This window comes from Trachurus trachurus (genome assembly GCF_905171665.1).
Source record: "Trachurus trachurus genome assembly, chromosome: 11".
Classification (NCBI taxonomy): domain Eukaryota; kingdom Metazoa; phylum Chordata; class Actinopteri; order Carangiformes; family Carangidae; genus Trachurus; species Trachurus trachurus.
This window is the reverse complement of record NC_139904.1, coordinates 9,622,961-9,643,643: the sequence shown is the minus strand read 5'-3', so window position 1 is coordinate 9,643,643 and position 20,683 is coordinate 9,622,961. Positions and strand designations below refer to the sequence as shown.

Here is a 20,683-nt window from a genome sequence, read left to right as displayed (position 1 = left end):
GGCAGAACATACAAGTATATGAAGCTAGACCTGAGACAAAGGGCATGCCTACAAAGAAATTTAGATAAATCAATTGGTCGACATAGGACATTAGCACATTCCTCACAAAAAAAACTATTTTGCAGAATACAAGTTGATGTGTGACGACATTATACCCCTTTTTTGGCTTGTATGTGGTCTGTCAAACGTCAGGAAGGTTAAATAAGCCACAGCATAGATGTGACTGGAAGTCTTCTGAAATCTGCACCCGTGACATTCACATATAATGGAATATGTTAGGTACTATTTTCTTTGACCACAACAAAGGACACTGAAAATAAAATCAGGCAACAGGGTGACTCAGAAGTCCAGTCTGTCACATGAGCTGTGACTACCTACAAGAAATAAAGGTCACTTTAGTAAAAACTAAATTTCAAGTCATTTCAGTCAGCAGAAAGAGGAAGTAATGGCTTTGCTGCAAAAACACAAAGGAAAGAAAAGTGACAAGGCAGAGCAAAACAGGGGAGGCTTGCCTGTTCATTTCTTTTCCATCTATTATTTTTCCAAAAACTTTACATTGTTGATGTCTTATAAAGGCAATAGTGATGGCAATGACAAAAGTAGAACTTATGATTCGACACAGAGTAATGAATAAGAAACCGATGATCTGCAAAGATTCATAAAAAACAGAGACTGAGGTGTTTCTACAGGAACTAAAATGACAAGGCTACACAGTTTGATGGCAGTCATATTGTTCAGGATACACTGAAAAACATGGTGGGAGGGTAAACTTTACGGTAACTTTAACTCAATCTAACCTCTATGAGGGCAGCACGGTGGAGGCAACACAACCATATCAGAAACAAGAATAAATACAAAATGAGACGTTAAAGTGCTCGAAATGACATGCACACTGTTCAGTGTAAATCCAGTCATGGAATCTGAAACTCCCTCTGCTAAATTTGACCATGAATGCGACTGTGATCACTGCAGATAGTGGATTAAGGAGGTCAAGCATGTTTGTCCAGTGCACTGTATAGACAGGGACTATGAGGGACGTGTTGAGGTAGCCTACGTTCAGATGCCTGATGACGAAGCACTTCATCTTCTCTTTAATATCAGACTTAGTGATTTCATGTTTAATTCACCAAGATGACTATGGCAGAGCCGCTGAGAAATATAAAAACAAAAATTAAATCTCACCACTTGTATATTGTATGTCCATGCAGAGCCAAGAGGTGTCAACATTTTTCACGTGGTAACTCTTCCACAGTACTTTAACAACTACAAATGTGTCGTTCAGATTTCCACATTCAACCGCCGCAGCATATGACCCTTTCTCATATTGACTCGGATCACACATTTTTATGGAGCTATTTCCCTGACATTAAAAGTTGGCATTGAAAACAGAATTTGGCATTGTAATAAAAGTTGTATTGACACTGAAACAAGTATCGGCATTGAAAAATGTTGGAACACAGGCATAAAAAAAATACAATATTTTATTTGGATTTAAAAAAATATATATTATCATGTAGTTTTCAATGTCAGTCTTCAGATTTCTTCTTCATGTCCATCTTTTTCAGTGTGTTTTTTTACACTGCATTTTCCCCCCAGTCTCACTGGTTTTCAGTTTCAATTTTTTTTTTTTCTGTTTCAATGTTCTTTTTTTCAATGCCAAGTTACTGTCAGGGTTTTGGCGTGGGGGGAGGAGGGGGGGCTAGGGACGCATGAAGAAGAAATCTGAAGACTGACATTGAAAACTACATGATAATATATTTTTTAAAAATCCAAATAAAATATTGTATTTTTTATGCCTGTGTTCCAACATTTTTCAATGCCGATACTTGTTTCAGTGTCAATACAACTTTTACTACAATTCCAAATTCAGTTTTCAATGCCAACTTTTAATGTCAGGGAAATAGCTCCATATGTGTGGTCCATCATCCGGTCCTGGGTGCACCAAAATCCGGGTTGTAGGCGGGTTGGGAAAGGAAATCGTAGGCGGGTTGGGAAAGGAAATCCGGGGGGGCGTACGGAGCGTTGGGCTGCGGCTGGTTGGGGTTGAATGTATGGGGCAGGGAAAGGAAATCCGGGGGGTCGTACGGAGCGTTGGGCTGCGGCTGGGCGGGAGGCTGCGCCGGGTACGCTGGCTGGTTGGGGTTGAATGTAGCCTGGCTGTAAGGCGCTGGGTTGGGTGGGTAGGCTGGACCGGTGGCTTCCTGATAGGTCGGAGGCGCTGCTGGGTCGGGCGTCGTGGGCATGGGCTGAGCTCCGTCGGCCTGGGGCATGGGCTGGGTCCCGTATCCTGGCTGCACTGGTACGGGCTGGTAGGGCGGATACTGGCCCCCCTGGTAGACCTTAGGCTGGCTGGGCGTTGCGATGGCCTGCTGCTGGGGGTGCTGCTGAGCCCTACCGGTGACCACTGTTGTGTAAGTGCTTGTTGCTACCACCGGTGGCGGCTTGCGGCATGCCTTGTACAAACAGCAGCAGGGATAGAGCCAGCAGCAGATGAGGACGAGCACAGTGATTACAGCCACAATAATCACAATGACCATGCGCGTTACTGGCGACGAGACGTAATCACAGATCTCTTGTTCGTCCTCAGAAAGCTTCCGGGAAGAATCTTGACAGCAGTATCTGTCCTTGCAAGACCCACAGCAAAACTCTAGACAGTATTCTCCTGGTTGATACATCCCAAAGTCATCTGTAAAGGTTTTACATTCCTCGTCTCTCCCTACGCAAGGGGTCAGAGCCACACACAATACCAAGGCAACAACACTGCTCAGGCTGGACGCCATTGCTCCTTCCACATTTACGGATACAGAGCGTTAATATAATACATCCATGATACAGAGCAGGAAAGTGGGGATCTCCTCCGGCCGACTGCTGGGAGAGGCAGTCTGGTCTCTTTGAAATCATCTACAAAACAACAAACTCTGAAAAAGGCGCTTGGTACGTGTTGACTAGAGTGCCTATAGAGAGAGTGGCGACAACGGAAGTTCAAAATGCTGGCCGATCACGTGGTCCATGTAGCCTCAGAAAGTTCCCGGAAGTGCTTGGCGGGCAATTGAAAGCAATAGGAAAACCTAAATAACGGTCAATAAATGCTTTGTTTTGCGGTATTTATATGCTTGTGTTAATTACTTTTAACTGTGTTAAGTTTACTTAACCCCTACAGTCATCAACAGCAATAAAATCGTAGCATTTTCTCTGTTTTTATCAAACTTTCAGACTTGAATGAGGCAAACTGACAGGTCACTCACAACATGTCTGGACTCACAACTGCATAATGATGTGTTCAAATAGGAAATCCATGCAAATGCTAAAATTTGATTTGAATTCATTGTAAATACACGTAATTCTATCACTATTTGTTAACGATTCTTCTTATTAGGCTATGCTTGTGTTGCTTTGAACTCTGTTAACTTGACTAAACCCTTACTGTTGTTGATAGCAATAAAACTGTAATATTTCCTCTTTTCTTTTTACTTTCAGACTTGGTTGAGGCAGAGTAACAAGTGACTATGATTTGACAGTTGACTACACAACAGCATTATGATGATAACTCTAATAGAAAATCCATGGCAAATAAATTAAAGTTTAATTTTAATTCATTGCAAATATATGGAATTTTATCACTATTTGTTAACTGTATACCTATACTTATCCCAAACTTACTGTACTCAGTGATGCATAATAAATATATATCTCTACTACTCACTCTAGTGTTGACGTAGAAGTGCGTGACGTAAGTTACGTCACGTAACAACGTAACGAACCCGGAAGTACTCCCGAAGCTTGTTGTGTTGTCGCAGCTCAGCTGATTTTGGTCCTGGCCCGTGACACGGAGGCTCTCACACGGTAACGGACGGTACCGGACGGTCGGTAACACGGCTGCTTCTCCTCCCTAGTTGGTCGTTGTGTCGTCGCCGCCATGAACGTGACGCTCGCGGTGAAGCAGTACATCTCCAAGATGGTGGAGAGCAGCGGGCCCGGGATGAAGGTGCTGCTGATGGACCGAGAGACGGTGAGACACCGGGGCCCGGGACCGGCTGGTCGTCCCGGTTCTGTCCGGTCTGTAGACGCAGTGGTTATCTGAACGATCCCACCCTCGGTCCTGGTTCTGCTCTGGGTTTACTGTGTTGATCCAATGAAGTCCTGGACCGAGTTTGTTGTGTAGATAGATAGATAGATAGATAGATAGATAGATAGATAGATAGATAGATAGATAGATAGATAATTTATTAGTACAGACTCTGGGTCCAGTTAAAAATACAAGACAGGACAGGAAAAAAACAAAAAAAACAATACACAAACAAACAAACAATACAAACCAGACAAGGACTTTTCAAGACACACTCTCATGTCTATTTAAATGATGATTTTAGTGAAGTAACCAGGCAACATAGCACCTCCTCCACATCAGCCAGGGCCAGATGTTGTCTTAAATTTTACTGGATTAAACACCAGGTTAATTCTCTGACAAAGTAAAGAAGAAGAAGTTGTTGTAAATAAGTTTCAGTCTGAGCTTTTACCCTGTTTCCAGCCCTCTGGTACAGAGCTGTTCCTAGTCACACTGACATTATTATCCTGGTTATTTAATCACAATCAGTCCTGGTTCTAATGCCACAGTCTATCTCACTCATGCTCATCACAGTTTACCATCTTCTCATGGCTGCTTGTAGCTGGATAATGTCAATTTGTCTAGTGAGTGTCTCCAGACCTGAATCTAGTTAAACACCTTTCCTTAAGTGCCCTCACACAGATCACTTTCTTCATCTCATGGATCCACCACATGTTGTAAACTCTCCTCTGAGTCTTTGACACAACTGCGTCACATAATTTCTGCAGATGTGTCAGCTGTATTCATGTTGACAGTCGATTTTCTACCTAGATTCAGGTCTGGAGACACTCACTAGACAAATAATGTAGGCGACAGTATCCTGTTACTGTAGAAGCAGCCAGTAGAAGATGGTAAACTGTGATGAGCGCGGTCAGCAACACTGAGGTAGACTGTGGCATCCAAACCATGACTGATTGTGATTAAACGATCTGGATATTAATGTTAGTGTGACTAAGTTCTGTATGATAAGACTAGAAATAGTGTGAATAAAAGCTCAGACTGAAACTTATTTACAACAATTTTCTTTTACTTTGTTAGAGAAATAAAAAAAATCTGTTCCTTTCCTCCATCCTTCCTTCTTTCCTTCCTTTCTCTCTTCATTCTTTCCAAAATCCCATCCTTTCTTCCTTCCTTCCTTATTTCTCCCTTCCTCCTTTGATCCAATTTGACCCTCCTCCATCTTTCTTTCCTCCCTTCTTTCCCTTCTTCCTTCCTTGAACAATCCTTTTCCCTCCCTTCCTTCCTTTTTGACCCAATCTGTTCCTCCCTCCATCTATCTTTCCTTCCTTTTCCCCTTCCTTCCTTTCTTCCATCCTTCTTTCCCTTTGTCCTTCCTTCCTTCTTTCCCTTCGTCCTTCCTGCCTTCCTTCCTTCCTTGACCCAGGTGGACAACAGGACAACAACAACATCTGGCCCGGGTTGACGTGGTGGAGGTGCACTATGTTGCCTTCTTACTTCACTAAAATCTACATTTTAATAGAAATGAGAAAGTGTCGTGAAAAAAAGTTCTTTAATTTTACGGGTCTATATTGTATTGTTGATTTACCTGCTGCCTGTCGGTTAGATGTTACCCATAATCATGTCCACACAGGATGGATTCACATCTCTCAGGAGCTGCTGTGTATTTGATGTGTGTGTGTGTGTGTGTGTGTGTTTTTGTGTTGTGTGTCACAGACCAGCATAGTGAGCGTGGTGTACACTCAGTCCGAGATCCTGCAGAAGGAAGTTTACCTCTTCGAACGGATCGACTCTCAGAACAGAGACAGCATGAAACACCTGAAGGCCATCTGCTTCCTCAGACCCACCAAGGTACAAGAAGAGCCTCGACTCAGCTGCCTCCGAGTGACAAGTCATGGTCCGAGTGACGAGTCATGATCCGAGTGACGAGTCATGATCTCCATTGCAGCTGTGACTGAATCTGTGACGTGTGTTTCTTGCAGGAGAACGTTGAACATCTGATCCAGGAGCTGAGGAGACCAAAGTACAGTGTCTACTTCATCTGTAAGTTGGTTATTGTGAACCTGACACACACACACACACACACACACACACACACACACACACACACACACACACACACACACACACACACACACACACACACACACACACACACACAATGATCTGATTCAGTGTGATGTCATTATCTCTGATGCCCCTTCAAAATAAAACTCCAGAAACCAGAGAGAAAACAGGCTGCAGAACTTCTTCAGCTTTTAGCTTTTCTTTAGTATCATGGTGATCCAGCGATAGTTTCCTAAACATCTACGATACACTGTGGGCCGATCAAGGCTGACTTAAAGGGATACTTCACCCAAAATCAATAATTCACCAATTTTCTACTCACCGTCATGCCAAGGAAGGGTTCGGAGAACTTTCGGAGTTATTAAAACGCTTTAGGAGTTCCAGGGGGGGTCCGGCTGGCAATGGATTTTCATATAATGGCGGCGGGTAGTGGCCACTTTTGAATCGTCCAAAACACACACTATGAATCATCCAGATACCTCCATACTGCTCGTCCGTACTGACCCAAGTGTCCTGAAGCCGCCACATGAAAAAGTGGTTACTACTGGTGTAACCAGCAGTAGATCCCAGTGGCTCTGTTGATGTTTGTGCTGGGAGCTACTACTACAACAAGGCTAAAAACAGAGATCAAATTGATTCGTTTTCCAACAACTTTTTCATGTGGCGGCTTCAGAACACTTGGGTCAGTACGGACGAGCAGTATGGAGGTATCTGGATGTTTCATAGTGTGTGTTTTGGACGATTCAAAAGTGAACTCTATCCGCCGCCATTATATGAAAATCCGTTGCCAGCCGGACCCCCCCTGGAACTCCTAAAGCTGATGACTCTGAAAGTTCTCCAAACCCTTCCTTGGCCTGACGGTGAGTAGATGATTGGTGAATTATCGATTTTGGGTGAAGTATCCCTTTAATACTTTTTCATTGTTGGAGGGACAGTTCAAACTGAAACACAGCTCCAGTGTATCCCAGTACACTGACACTTCTGCTTTCAGAAACCCAGCAGTTACAAGTGTCTCAGTGAGATCGACCCTCTGACAGACTCAGGACCGATGTTTCTTAATGTTCATGGTTATTTAATTTAATATGATGTTTTCTGACTTGTGTGTGTTTCAGACTTCAGTAACGTGATCAGTAAGAGTGAGATCAAAGCTCTGGCTGAAGCTGATGAACAGGAAGTGGTGGCTGAAGTCCAGGTGAGTGAAACTGTCCCCTGATGCATGCTGGGAGTCAGGCTGGCTGGACAACATGTGGTCAGATGAGCACACCAATAAGACATACGACTTTTTATTAATCCCACACATGGGAAATCTGGTTGTTACAGAAGCATACATTTGTGACATACAAGGTAAAAAAAAGTAGAAGAATATGCAAATATAGAGATTTAAAAACGATGTAAGACAAACATAAGTGTTTGATTCCCTGCTGATTTTGTAACTTTGCTCCTCCACAAAGAAATAGGTAGTCTATGGTTTTTATGGTACGTTTATTTTAACGGAAAAAGGCAAAATATCAACAAAACATCCAGAAATATAATATCACCATAAAGGTTATACATGAAATAAAGGTAAAAAATCAGCAGGGAATCAAATACTTATTTTCCCCACTGTAGTTATGTACCAAAATGTTTCAGGAATATATTCAGTTACTTAGAATATAATAAAATTATATACAAAGTATCGGTCGTTGTAAGGCATGAGAAATATTGCACAGATGGGGGGTGTATGGTGGTTTACAGCAGCAAGGTGTGCAGTTTGTACACAAAAATGGAACTGTTGGACATAAATAACAAATGAATAACAACTGTAAACTGTGTGAATACAGCCTGAATAGTGGAACAATAAAATAAAACAACTAGAGATGTGTGTGTATAGTGCAAAAAACGGCAAAAGAAAGTGCAGGATGGTCCCGACTAGTGCAGGTAATTACAGAGTCAGACTGGTGTTGTGATGTGGTTTTAACAAGATTTTTAGTTGAGTGAAGTTTTATGGTTTGATTTCAGTCTCTTCAGTGGAAGTTGAACTCTCTGTTGGGTTGTAAATCTTGTCTGTAACCGAGTCCTCTGCATTTGTTCATCGCTCTGCGTGTGTGTGTGTGTGTGTGTGTGTGTGTGTGTGTCTGCAGGAGTTTTATGGAGATTTCATCGCGGTGAATCCTCACCTGTTCTCCCTCAACCTGCAGGGAGTCGCCCGGGTAAGAACCCAGATCTGTCTGTGTTTGTTCACTGTGACTCTTTCTTTCTTTCTTTCTTTCTTTCTTTCTTTCTTTCTTTCTTTCTTTTTTTTTCCAAACTTTATTTAAAAGTTCCAATCACAGTCAGAACACTGACCGTTGACAATACAAAACAGTCAGGCATCAATGATTTAAATAAACAAATACAGTATGAGACATAAAGTGGATGAAGTGCATAAGTCATTACATAGGTAACATAAATATAATAAAATAAATGAAATTAAATAAAAGGAAGAAAGAAAATGGCAGGACATATTATATTTCTTTCTTTCTTTCTTTCTTTCTTTCTTTCTTTCTTTCTTTCTTTCTTTCTTTCTTTCTTTCTTTCTTTCTAGCACCAGCAACAACATCAGCTATTCTTCCTGGGGTCCAACATACATACAACATACACAGCTCCCTTAGTAATAAACAAAACGCAGAGGAAAATCTAATGGCCATCATTTGACAGACATCACAGATTTACAAAATCCCTTTTAATTTAAAGGGATAGTTCAACATATTGGCAAATTGGCCCATCGCCATAATCCCTGCTGCTCAGAGCTGCCTACGCTACGGAGGCTCATGGGATTTCTTGGTTTCCCTCATCAAACTCATCAAATACACAATCCAACAAAGGCGGGGGGAGGTGGGGAGGTGTGTGGGGGGGGTACGAGTGCTCGTGGTGGAAACAAAGGGGTAACTCCAGGTGTTGCGGGGTGCTCTTGAAGTTGAACATTTAGAGATGAAAAAAAGCAATCCAACAACTCGTGGACAAGTCGTGACCTGCACATTCACCACGCTACGAGATAATGACGGAAAGCTACAAGACAGAGTTTTAGAGGCTAACCCTAACCCTAACCCGACAGGAAGCGGTTTTGCACAAATTTACCTCGAAAACTATCCCTTTAACTCATTCTCCACACTCAGATTTCTTCTGTACTTCAGTACTACCTTAAATAATGTAATATTAAAGCAGAAGTAAGTGGTCCGGTCGTTTTCGCTAATGCTGCGTTCCAGGCAGGCTTTTGAAATCATAAATTACAGCTTCAAGTCACAACTTACGACTTTGTAGCGTTCCAGGCAACCCACTCGTGTTTTTCCGACCTGTTTTACCGGTGAAAGTCACTATAACGGCCACTCGTAACTTCCGACCGGTGAACTCGTACCAGATCGAACTGGTACCACTTCACGGTCGGAAAAATACGAGTTTCCTTGAACGCACCATAACAGTCCTCGTCCCTACGTCGCCACATTCACGGCGTCCCTTGGCTGCACACACAGCCCTGCATGCCGTTCTCTCTCCTCATTGGATAAAAACTGTAGGATACGATAAATGTTTTCTCCTCGGCTCAGAGCAGAGCAGAGGGACTGAGAGACCCGTGTTTCGGTCCAAACACTCTATGTAAGTGATTGCTGTCGGAAGATATAACTATTTAAGACTTATATTAACACAAATATATCACTTACTTCTGCTTTAATACACAAAAAATCACATTAATAAACATTTTGGTCTGAAATGACCTCATCCTCTTGGTCAGTGTGTGTTGGTCAGTGTGTGTCGTACCATGTTCAGACTCTTCACTTTGCTGTTACTCATGGTCTATAAACATGTCACAACTGGGCTGATATTGATTATTTATTGGAGGCTGATGTGTGTGTGTGTCAGGGTCGGAGCTGGGAACCCTCCATGTTGTCTCGCTGCACTCAGGGTCTGACCTCCGTCCTCCTCGCTCTGAAGAAGTGTCCGATGATCCGCTACCAGCTGTCCTCGGACATGTCCAAACGCCTGGCCGAGAGCGTCAAGGTTTCTATGGCAACAGCACTCCGAACACTCACACACACACGCGATCACACAAGTGTTATAACTCGTACTTGCACCATATTTCAGGGTCAGATATTTTACAGCTTCAGTCAGTGTCTTGTTCACAGTGTGTTTTCATCCAGAACACGTGATGCTGCGTTCAGTGTTCAGTTTGTTTCATTAAGTCACACACAGGCTCAGAGTAGCAACAAAAAGACTCAGAATCAAATGTTTATTAGGATACATTAGAATACATTCAACAGCACATAAATATAATATAATAAATGTAATATATAGAGACATATGCATACACACATACATAATATAGACATTATACACACACACATACACCCCATAATAACAATAATAAAAATAAATGAATAAATAATAGAAATACAAGTAATAAGTAAATAAATAAGATAAAATGCCACAAAAGCTGGGACACTTTTCAAAGTGGCTTTCACCAATATAATGTGTTTTTATAAAACAACATTTGCAAACCTGTAAAATTAATCTAAAGCTCAACACATATTGACAACTACACTCTGGAGTTATTTGTAAAATCAGTGTTGAAATGCTCAGAAGTTCAGGATTGGAGTATTTTTACAGTGATGTATTAAAATATTTTTGAACAGTGCTATATTTATAAATGTAGATACGTATATCTATATCTGGACAGTGTTAACTCCATGTCTCTCTGTCATCAGCAAATCATCACCAAGGAGTACGAGCTGTTTGACTTCAGGAAGACGGAGGTTCCTCCTCTGCTGCTGATCCTCGACCGCAGCGACGACTCCATCACGCCGCTGCTCAACCAGGTGACCAATCACAACGCTTCACACCATGATATCATCAACTCTGTCTCCTCTTGTTTTTAACTCAGCGCGCACGTGTTGTTATTCTTCTTTGTTGTTGATGCTGAAACCTGATGGTCTCAGAAATGTTGTAATTATTAATTTTTTCTTGGTGAGTGCAGCGATCTTCGTCTGTGTTGTTAATAAAACGTCTCTCTGTGGTCTTGTTCTGCAGTGGACCTACCAGGCCATGGTCCACGAGCTGCTGGGTCTGAACAACAACCGGATCGACTTGTCCCGGGTCCCGGGGATCAGCAAAGACCTGAGGGAGGTCGTCCTGTCCGCGGAGAACGACGAGTTCTACGCCAACGTGAGTCTGAAGAGAGATGCAGCAACACAGATTGAGAGTGAAAGACTGATGCGGTATTTAAATTAAAGTGTGTGTATATGTGTGTGTGTGTTAGAACCTGTACCTGAACTTTGGAGAGATCGGCACCAACATAAAGAACCTGATGGAGGATTTCCAGAAGAAGAAACCTAAAGGACAACAGAAGCTCGAGTCCATCACCGACATGAAGGTCTGAGGGGTTTTGTTATGGTCACACGTGGCACTGCTGCATAGTCTTTATTGTATTTATTCAATATTTATTCACTTTTTATCATGTTTTTGTGGTATTTAGGCAAGGCATCTTTATTTATATAGTGCATTTCATACCAAGGGGCAACTCAGTGTGCTTTACATAAAGACAAAACATTTAACAGTGAGAACTGGATTGGTTTGGTTTGATTTATTAAAGGGACAACGAGGAGTTTTGGAAAAGCGAAGCGTTTTCACACTACATTTATGAGCCTCCGCGCGCACCGTAAAATTCTTTTGACCGGCGCAAGACAGACTCATGTTTTCATTCATCAAGAATTAAAGTCAGAGGTTCAAAGAGGTTCACATACCGTCGTAGTTCTGACCATAAACGGCGATTCAGCGGCGTTATTCTCATGATTCGTTGCGAAACCGAAAGTAAAAAACGCTGGTCGGCTCGACCAGCATCTCCGCCACCACTAATAATAACAAAATAACGATAGAGACAGAACGATATATTTATCGAAAATGGGCCCATTAACAAGTGTGGGTAGTGGAGATTCATCCACATTAACGTGAGACTTTTTTATAACTGAATAGAAACTCCTCGTTGTCCCTTTAAGATCATTAGCTTTTACGAGGCCGGCAGCAGCTATTCTTCCTGGGGTCTTTTCATTTTCATAAGTGACAAATACAAACCATCTACAAACGACACATACTTTACTTAATACATAAAAACAAAAATAAATGCAGAAGACACATACTTAATACATAGATATGCAAACTAAACATCCAAGACGAACACTAAACATAAACATTACCAGCTCCTACATTGAATCATTATACAACATTTACTATGTGTGTGTCTGTGTGTGTGTGTGTGTGTGTCCTCTGCAGGCCTTTGTAGACAACTACCCTCAGTTCAAGAAGATGTCGGGCACCGTGTCCAAGCACGTGACGGTGGTGGGCGAGCTGTCTCGGCTGGTGTCGGAGCGTCAGCTGATGGAGGTGTCGGAGGTGGAGCAGGAGCTGGCCTGTCAGAACGACCACTCCAACGCCTCGCAGGTAACAGCGTCACAGCGCCACAGCGTCACAGAAGGTCTTTAACGAATGCAACAGATTTTTTTTTTAAGAGAACCTATTCATTAGATTCACATGACGTCACTGTGTTTCTGCGCCGCCATATTTGTGTCCGAATCAGGGCAATCTGGGCACAGATCACAGCGTCACGTTACCAGAACAAGTGGAGTAGTAGGAGGAAATCAGCAAGAGACCGAAAATTGACATTATTTGAAAGATGCCAGGATTATATTGTGCTGTTGACTGTGATAGCAGTTGCCAAAGAAACCCCGGACTGCAGTTTTATTCCATCCCAAAAGACGTAAAGTTATAGGCGGAATAAATGGTTGACTGCAGGCATCTATCAGTGGCAGCGTGGGCTGTGACAAGTCTCACAAAAAGAGGGGATTCACTTTTTTTTTTAATAACATGGATACATTGAATTCTGCATTTTGATTAGCCTACTTTCTTATTAATTACTCACTGATTCTGCATTTAGGGTCTTTTATTTCTGTATAACAGACCGTTGCTAAGTAAAACGGGCCGTTGCTAGGGACGCCGCTCTGATCAGCGGAGCAGGGCAGAAGAACTATCAAGGATTTTTACCTTGTGTTTCATTTTTACCAGCTTCAGACTAACTGTGATATTAGAAAAATGACTTGTAGCTTGTTAGAGGGAGAGTGGAGGCTCTCTGCCTCCCTCACCGCTGCTGGAAACCAAACCTGCGATCAGAGCGGACAGGGGACGGGCCAGCGCAGTGTCACAGCTGTGACCAGCTGTGTCTGTGCCACCGCCAGACCGTGACACAAACGTGTCCCGTAACCGTAACGTTAATCTCTTATGACAGACAGGACTACATAAATGCGCACATCGTAACATTTACATGATAATTCATCAATCTACTGATTGATTATCAAAAGCTCGTTGAAAACAACTGCACACGAGTCGACCGAGAGGAGGGTGAGGAGCAAACAGCGGAGAAGTGACCGGACTAAGGACTTTGATCAACATTACGTCTCAAATTAATTAATTAATTCATAAACTGTGTAATAAGTGGGATAACGTAGAGTTAGTCTGTTGTTATAGAGATATAAACCCAGACAGGATGTATGAAACCCTGTCATTTTGTCAAGAAACTGTCATTTCCATCCTGTGGTTTGCATGCTGTCATATGAGGAGACCTGTCAAATCGGACACAAATATGTCGGCGGTCCCTTCGACGTGACGTCACTGCAACCCATGAATTACGCTTATTTCATTTTTAATGTGGTATTGGACCGACTCTGCTGAGATCGGTCAACGTTGGATGCCACTCAAAATCCAAGTGCTAATGTTAAAGGGAGGAGAAAGTCGAAGTCTCCTCTCTTAAACCCTCGTATATTTCTTCTTCTTCTTCTCTTGTCTCAGAGCGTGCGTCGCCTGCTGCAGAACCCTCGTCTCTCGGAGCTGGACGCCGTCCGCCTCGTCATGCTCTACGCCCTGAGATACGAGCGCCACAGCAGCACCATCCTCCCGTCACTGATGGACGAGCTGAGCAGGAAAGGAGTGACCGAGCGACACCGCAGGGTAATGATGTCATCACCGCTTCTTCTGGGTTGTTGTAGTTCACTAAGATCTCCAGGCTGAACTGAAAATGTCCGAACTCGTATCTTTTAATGTTTTCCGTCACTTCCTAAAGGACCGACAACAAAAATCAATTGAGCGGTGCCTCTGCTGACCATTCTTGCCACCATGACCCCCTTGTTCCTTGCACTTTGTTTTAACCTCGATTGTACTATGGCCCTATTTATTGTAATGTAATATTGTATTTTGTATCTTATGAAAATGTTGACGACGTGTGCTGCTGCCTTCTTGGCCAGGTTGCCCTTGAAAATGAGATCTCGATCTCAACGGGTCTTTTTACCCGGTTAAATAAAGGCTAAATAAATAAATAAAAACTAGCAGCGAAAAAATAATGTAGTAAACTGAAGTAAAAATAAAAAAACAAATTTTTTTTCCAAAAACAAGAACTAAATAAAAATTAACTAAAACTAAAATGAATTGCAGATAACATCAGCTTAAGCCGTGTTTCCACTGCAGGAGTTCCTGGTAAAGGGAGGGGGTAGGAACTTCTACAGGAACCGTCCTCTCACTCGGCCCTCTCAGTGGCCGTGTTTCCACTGCAGAGTCGGACCCCGCGGCGACGTCATGAGTTTCGATCAGTTTCGACCGTGACGTCACCCAGGCAGGTCACAAGCACATGCACACAAATCATAACAACAACGGAGAAGGATGGAAGGAGCTGAGGTGGTAGCCGCGTTTCTGGTTTGTGCGTTTGTGCACATGGCGGTTGATTGTAATCCTGCTAGAGTTTTTTTTTTTTTTTACTTTTCACGGCATTGTTTTGTGGCGTGATGGATCCCCAGTGTGTCGAGGTGCGTTGATATTTTAATTTCGCCGCGATGACTCAAACCCCCTCTGACTCTCCTCGGTGCTGTCTGCACCTCACCGTCGGTCCATTTGTGTACATCTTCCTGCTGTTTTCTTGTTGTTTACAGCGGTGTCTGCTAGGCTAATGCTCCCCTTCTGCTCCCCCTTTTAAAAATGCCGGTTGTTTTGGTGCTTTCTGGTGGCGTCAGAGCCTGCTCTAGCTTTAGCCAATCAGTGCCGCGTTAACCTCGAGCCGCACCCAGGAGCTTTTCAGGGCCGAACGGAGTACCTACCCTGGAGTAGGTACTCCGTTGGCCCCCGTAAAAGTTCCTGTAAATGGCCCTGTGGGGGAGGTTCCTGCAGTGGAAACACGCACCAACGGGGCTGGCCCCGTAAAATTACCCCGAAGTTCCTGCAATGGAAACGCGCCTTTAGTTTTAGTTTTCTTAGAGATGCTAAAGTTGCAGGAAGAAAACGCCACAGCTCAATATGGGACGACTTGGAGTGCGACCCACGGGTAGATAAGAGTGAATGTAACGAGATGAGGACTGATGGGAACATTTATGGGATGCAACTAAAAAGGAAAAATCCCACAAATGTGGAAGTTTATCTTCAGAGGTCTCACAGAGGCTTTCTCCTAAAACCTGAAAAACCGAATACAAACTAGTTAATTCCTCAAAAATAAAAAATAAACTAAAACTGCTTAATCACTTGTTGAACTAAAACTAAACTGAAATTTAAAAACAAGCAAACTGAAAAACTACATACAAATAAAAGCTAATGAAAATGTAAAAACTATAATAACCTAGCAGCGCTCAGCTCTGACTGGATGGTTTAACCCTGAACGTGTGTCTCCTCTCTCTCAGATGGTTCAGTCCGTGGTCGAGTACGGAGGGAAGAGAGTCAGAGGAAGTGACCTCATCACGCCGACAGACGCCGTCGCCATCACCAAACAGTTCTTCAAAGGACTCAAGGTACAGACACAATACGTAGCCTACACATTATCCACCTTTTCCGAACGTCAAAAACGTAGCCTGTTTTGCCGGTTTTGCTCTTCCGGTGGAATTTTATGTTTACGTTTCCATGGTTTCGGTGGACGCTGTAAATGCATGGATTTTTTTTTTTTTTTTTTTTTTTCAATGAAAATCTGTAAAACGCATGAATCATCACACCGGCTTCTAACAATAGATATCACACAAATTGACATCCGTGTTAAAAGCCAGCGTTAATAGATCCATGCGTTTACCGCAACTACAGGGTATCCGCGGGGTCTTGAAAAGTATTAAAAGGTAATAAATCAATTTTGGGAAAAGTAAGACCCTTAAAAAGTATTAAAAAGTCTTTTCGGGACTTTATAAAGTCTTACATTTTCAAGGTATTTTTTTCTGAAGTAGCTGTCCAAGAGTTTGAGTCCTAAAAAACATTGTAAAAGTGTGTGAATTTATTCATTTTATTAAAAAACAAAGATGAACCGGTACATAAAAAAGAAAAGAAGATTGTTGTTTTTGTTTTTTGAGTGGAGCAAAGTTATTTTGTTTTGTTTTTTGATAAACTTTGCCTTTGATTTATTATCCCAGCCTATTTTGAATTCTGTAGCATCATAGTGGTCTATAGACTTTATCACAAACTAAAACTGTTCAGTTAAAAGTGTCACTGATGTAAATGGTTACAGCTTGAAGTGGCGGTGAGGTATTAAAAAATGTTGAGAAGGTCTTGAAAAAGTCTTAAAAAGGTATTGAAATTAACTTCAAGATTCCTGTATTATATATACCCTGTTGTGGATACACTAGCAGCTACTGTTGCCATAGTTACCACTTCAGCCTCCCTAGCAACCATTCAAAACACCCCGACAACCGGTTCTTGCAGCAAGTTGAAGATTGTTTCTTTTTTTTTTTAAGTATATTTTTTGGCGTTTTTGCCTTTATTTGATAGTACATAGTGAGACAGACAGGAAAGGGGGAGGCAGAGAGAGGGGGAATGACATGCAGGAAAGGTCTGCCCGACACGGGATTCGAACCGGGGATGCCTGCGTTGAGGACTGTAGGCTCTACATGGGGCGGCCACCTTAACCACTGCGCCACACACCACACCGCCCCGAGTTGAAGATTGTTTCTTGAATTCATATTTTTCTGTGTGTGTGTGTGTGTGTGTTCAGGGCGTGGAGAACGTGTACACGCAGCATCAGCCTCTGCTCCACGACACTCTGGATCAGCTGATCAAAGGTCGACTCAGAGACAGTCAGTTTCCGTACCTGGGAGCCAGCAGCCTCAGAGACAGGTAACACACACCTGAGAGAGAGAGAGAGAGAGACCGGTGTGGGTGTGGAAATTGGAGAATCAATGGATCAATAAGAGTCAGTTTTTCAAATTAAAAGCCACAGACAGTCTTAATCCTTTATTTCTAATTTTGAAAGAAAGGTTGTGAATGTTGAAGTGATGCTGAACAATCCTACAGAGTTAAGATGTGTGTGTGTGTGTGTGTGTGTGTGAATTGTGTGTGTTTGTGTGTTTCAGGCCTCAGGACATCATTGTGTTCATAATCGGAGGAGCCATGTACGAAGAAGCTTTGACTGTTTACAACCTGAACCGCAGCACACCTGGAGTCCGCATCGTCCTGGGAGGAAGCAGCATCCACAACACTAAGAGGTGACACACATTTTCCAGATCATCACATTAAAGGGATGGTTCGACATTTTGGCAAATTGGCCCATTGCCATAATCCCTATAGCAGTAGGTTCGTTACCTTTAATTGACGGTGCAAGCTGTTTTTAGAACGGCGGAGCAGAGCCGTGAGCTGCTCAGAGCTACGCTACGGAGGCTAATGGGATTTCTTCGTTTCCCTCATCAAACTCATCAAATACACAATCCAACAACTCCAAAACGCTCTGGTGGACAAGTTGTGACCTGCACATTCACCACGCTATGAGATAATAACAGAACGTTACCACACAGAGTTGTTTTAGAGGCAAATGCAGAGACTGCTTGCTGAAAAACTGTACCTGAAGGCAACGTGCATCACTGGTTTTGCATGAATTTCCCTCTAAAACAACTCTGTCTGGTAACGTTCTGTTATTATCTCATAGCGTGGTGAATGTGCAGGTCACAACTTGTCCACCAGAGCGTTTAGGAGTTGTTGGATTGTGTATTTGATGAGTTTGATGAGGGAAACCAAGAAATCCCATTAGCCTCCGTAGCGTAGCTCTGAGCAGCTCACGGCTCTGCTCCGCCGTTCTAAAAACAGCTTACACCGACAATTAAAGGTAACGAACCTACTGCTATGACTATAGGGATTATGGCAATGGGCCAATTTGCCCAAATGTTGCGCTATCCCTTTAATAGTTGGCAGCAAAAATGAAAAACCAGACATAAAATCCCCAAATATCACGTGACCAGATGTCTTTACCTCTCTCTCTTTCTGTCTCTCTCTCTCTCTCTCAGTTTCCTGGAGGAGGTAACGTTGTCGTCTGGACACGTTGGCGAGAGACCACAAGGAAGCGGTCGTCATGGCAGCAGACGCTGAGCACACACACGAACGGACTCCCGAGGAGCTCGTTGGATTTAAAAAAAAAAACAACATCTACAACAACATTCCCAACATTTATTTGTGTCCATGTTTGTTTCTATTTAAAGACTGAAATACCTGATGGGTCAGAACACGAGGAACACCTCTGGATCTAAGTCTTTAGGACAGGAGAAGGTGTTCGGCCGTACAACGGTGTAGCTAATGAAGTGGACACCGTCAACAGGAAGTGACATCATGGACCCAGGGAACCTGCTCCCCTTTTGTTTGCTTGTTTGACCAGTGAAATCTTTCTCCACCCGTCACAGTGATCTGTTGTTTTCTCGTTTGTTTAATTGGTGGAATGTCTCTTTAAAGTGTCTGTGAATGTTTGAGCTTCAAAATAAATCAAAAATATATACGAAACATCAACATTGTGACGTTTAAATCAGCTCAAACCTGCAGGTCCCTGGTTTCTGAGGTTCATGAGCTCGGACTAAAGAAATCTCACTAACTCGTTCCTGCAGCTGGAGGACACATCTGTCCAGGTGAGTCGACGTTAGGTGGAGAGATTTACCTGCTCGGTCTGAACAAACCAGAACTCAGCAGGTGGTTTATGACCTGAGGTCCAGACCTGGTTCTCCTCAGGTCCAGATGTGGTTCAGCTGCTGCTGCTGCTCTGTATCAGATCTCTATGTTTGTGTTAAACACCTTTAGTTTTTATTCATCAGCAATTTAATCCGTCCAAGGCACTTATTTGTTTTTATCTCAGAATAAACCTGTGGATAAATCCTAAAAAATAATAATTACCAGATCCTGAACATGTTTCATTTTTCATAATCATCATCATTCATCCAGACTACAGTGTCCTTTGTCCTTGCTGTAAATATTAGCAGCCTTACCTACAGAATATTTTCAATCAATTAAATAATCAATAGTGGTGACGACATAACTAATAATCATCAGTAATAAAGAAAATAGATGGAGCATAAAAGGAAATAAAATAAGTAAACGCGATTAATTGCGTAAAAATCCATTCATTATAATGCGACAACTCTATGAATGAATGTATCACACACACCTTCTTTTTCTTTTGTTTAAGGTGTGCGTTTGCGTCGTGTGTGCGTGTCTTGTCTGTGTCTGTGTCTGTGTGTGTAATGTGTGCGCGCCACTAGATGGCACTGTCGCGCTCCTCTTGTATGGGAATATAGGCTACAGTGCGCGTCCGCGTGCCAAAGCGCGTGCACGAGCGCGTTGAGAGGCAGCATCTGCCTCCACATCACACATCACACACACACTCACCGGGAGGATGCTGCCTCGGTTCAGACAACAGCCGCGGAGCTGAGGAGGAGGAACCGACGGACTCGACACCGACACCGGGACACCGAGCGACCTGGCGCCGGGCTGCAGCGCCTCTCCGTCGGCGTGATTCTCCCGAGAGCCCCGGAAGAGCCGCGGAGCGAGCGGCGGCCAGAGAGGAGGAGGAGGATGAAGAAAAGCAGCACCCAGAGCAGACGGGTAGGTCTCAACTCACTCACTCAGCAGCAGCAGCAGCAGCAGCAGGTTCGATCCCTCTGATCTCGGATGATGTGAACAGGACCGCCACCTCCACCGGCTCCGTCCGCACCGTCACTCATTCATCGCCCGGCGATCGGACCCGCGATCACAGGCCTTTAATGATCAGTGATTGTTATTCAGGGAGCATCGCTGCAGCATCTGTCTCCATCACATTCACCAGCTCATCATCACCAGTTCATCATCACCATCACCATCATCTCCCACAACATTCACGTGTTCATCACCAGGGTTAACAACCTGGGCTCAGGTTTATTCTCCATGAACCCCACCCCACCCCCCTGTTGAATTATTGATCACAGTTTCCTTTCATCTGCTGATCAATAAACTGTTTTTTTTTTTTTATCTTTTTTTTTTTTTAACATCTGGAGCATTTTCACATCACTTCATCATTTAAAACACACTCATCATAACATTATGTAACATTTCATTACTTTAATTTCATCTCTGCTGTTTGTGATGTTTGACCTGATTCTGACTTGTCTCCATGTTTTCATATTAACTCTCATGTAAAAGCTCCCGTGTAGCTGCTACGTAACCGCCAGCTGATCTGGAGTCAGATCTGTGGTTCTGAGTTGAACTGAACATGACCCGCCTTGTTCTCGGTAAACTGTCCTGTAATCCCAAGAGGAC

The 20,683-nt window shown here is 43.1% G+C and overlaps 2 protein-coding genes across 2 annotated transcripts; one reads left to right on the top strand and one right to left on the bottom strand.

Moving 5' to 3' along the window:
- Positions 1-1,922: 1,922 nt before the first annotated feature.
- LOC310993931 (uncharacterized protein) lies at positions 1,923-2,791 on the bottom strand (the record flags this gene model as incomplete). The annotated part of the gene is made up of 1 exon (XM_083982415.1): positions 1,923-2,791. Exon 1 carries the CDS (start codon positions 2,778-2,780, stop codon positions 1,923-1,925), a length of 858 nt encoding a protein of 285 aa, XP_083838541.1. The 5' UTR covers positions 2,781-2,791.
- A 978-nt stretch (positions 2,792-3,769) lies between these two features.
- On the top strand, positions 3,770-18,889 carry vps45 (vacuolar protein sorting 45 homolog). Its single transcript, XM_083982619.1, has 15 exons — positions 3,770-4,009; positions 5,780-5,914; positions 6,046-6,106; positions 7,243-7,322; positions 8,251-8,319; positions 10,004-10,141; positions 10,846-10,956; positions 11,168-11,302; positions 11,397-11,510; positions 12,407-12,574; positions 13,976-14,134; positions 15,844-15,951; positions 17,133-17,254; positions 17,491-17,622; positions 18,415-18,889. Exons 1-15 carry the CDS (start codon positions 3,917-3,919, stop codon positions 18,494-18,496), a joined length of 1,707 nt encoding a protein of 568 aa, XP_083838745.1. The 5' UTR covers positions 3,770-3,916; the 3' UTR covers positions 18,497-18,889.
- The last annotated feature ends 1,794 nt before the right edge of the window (positions 18,890-20,683 follow it).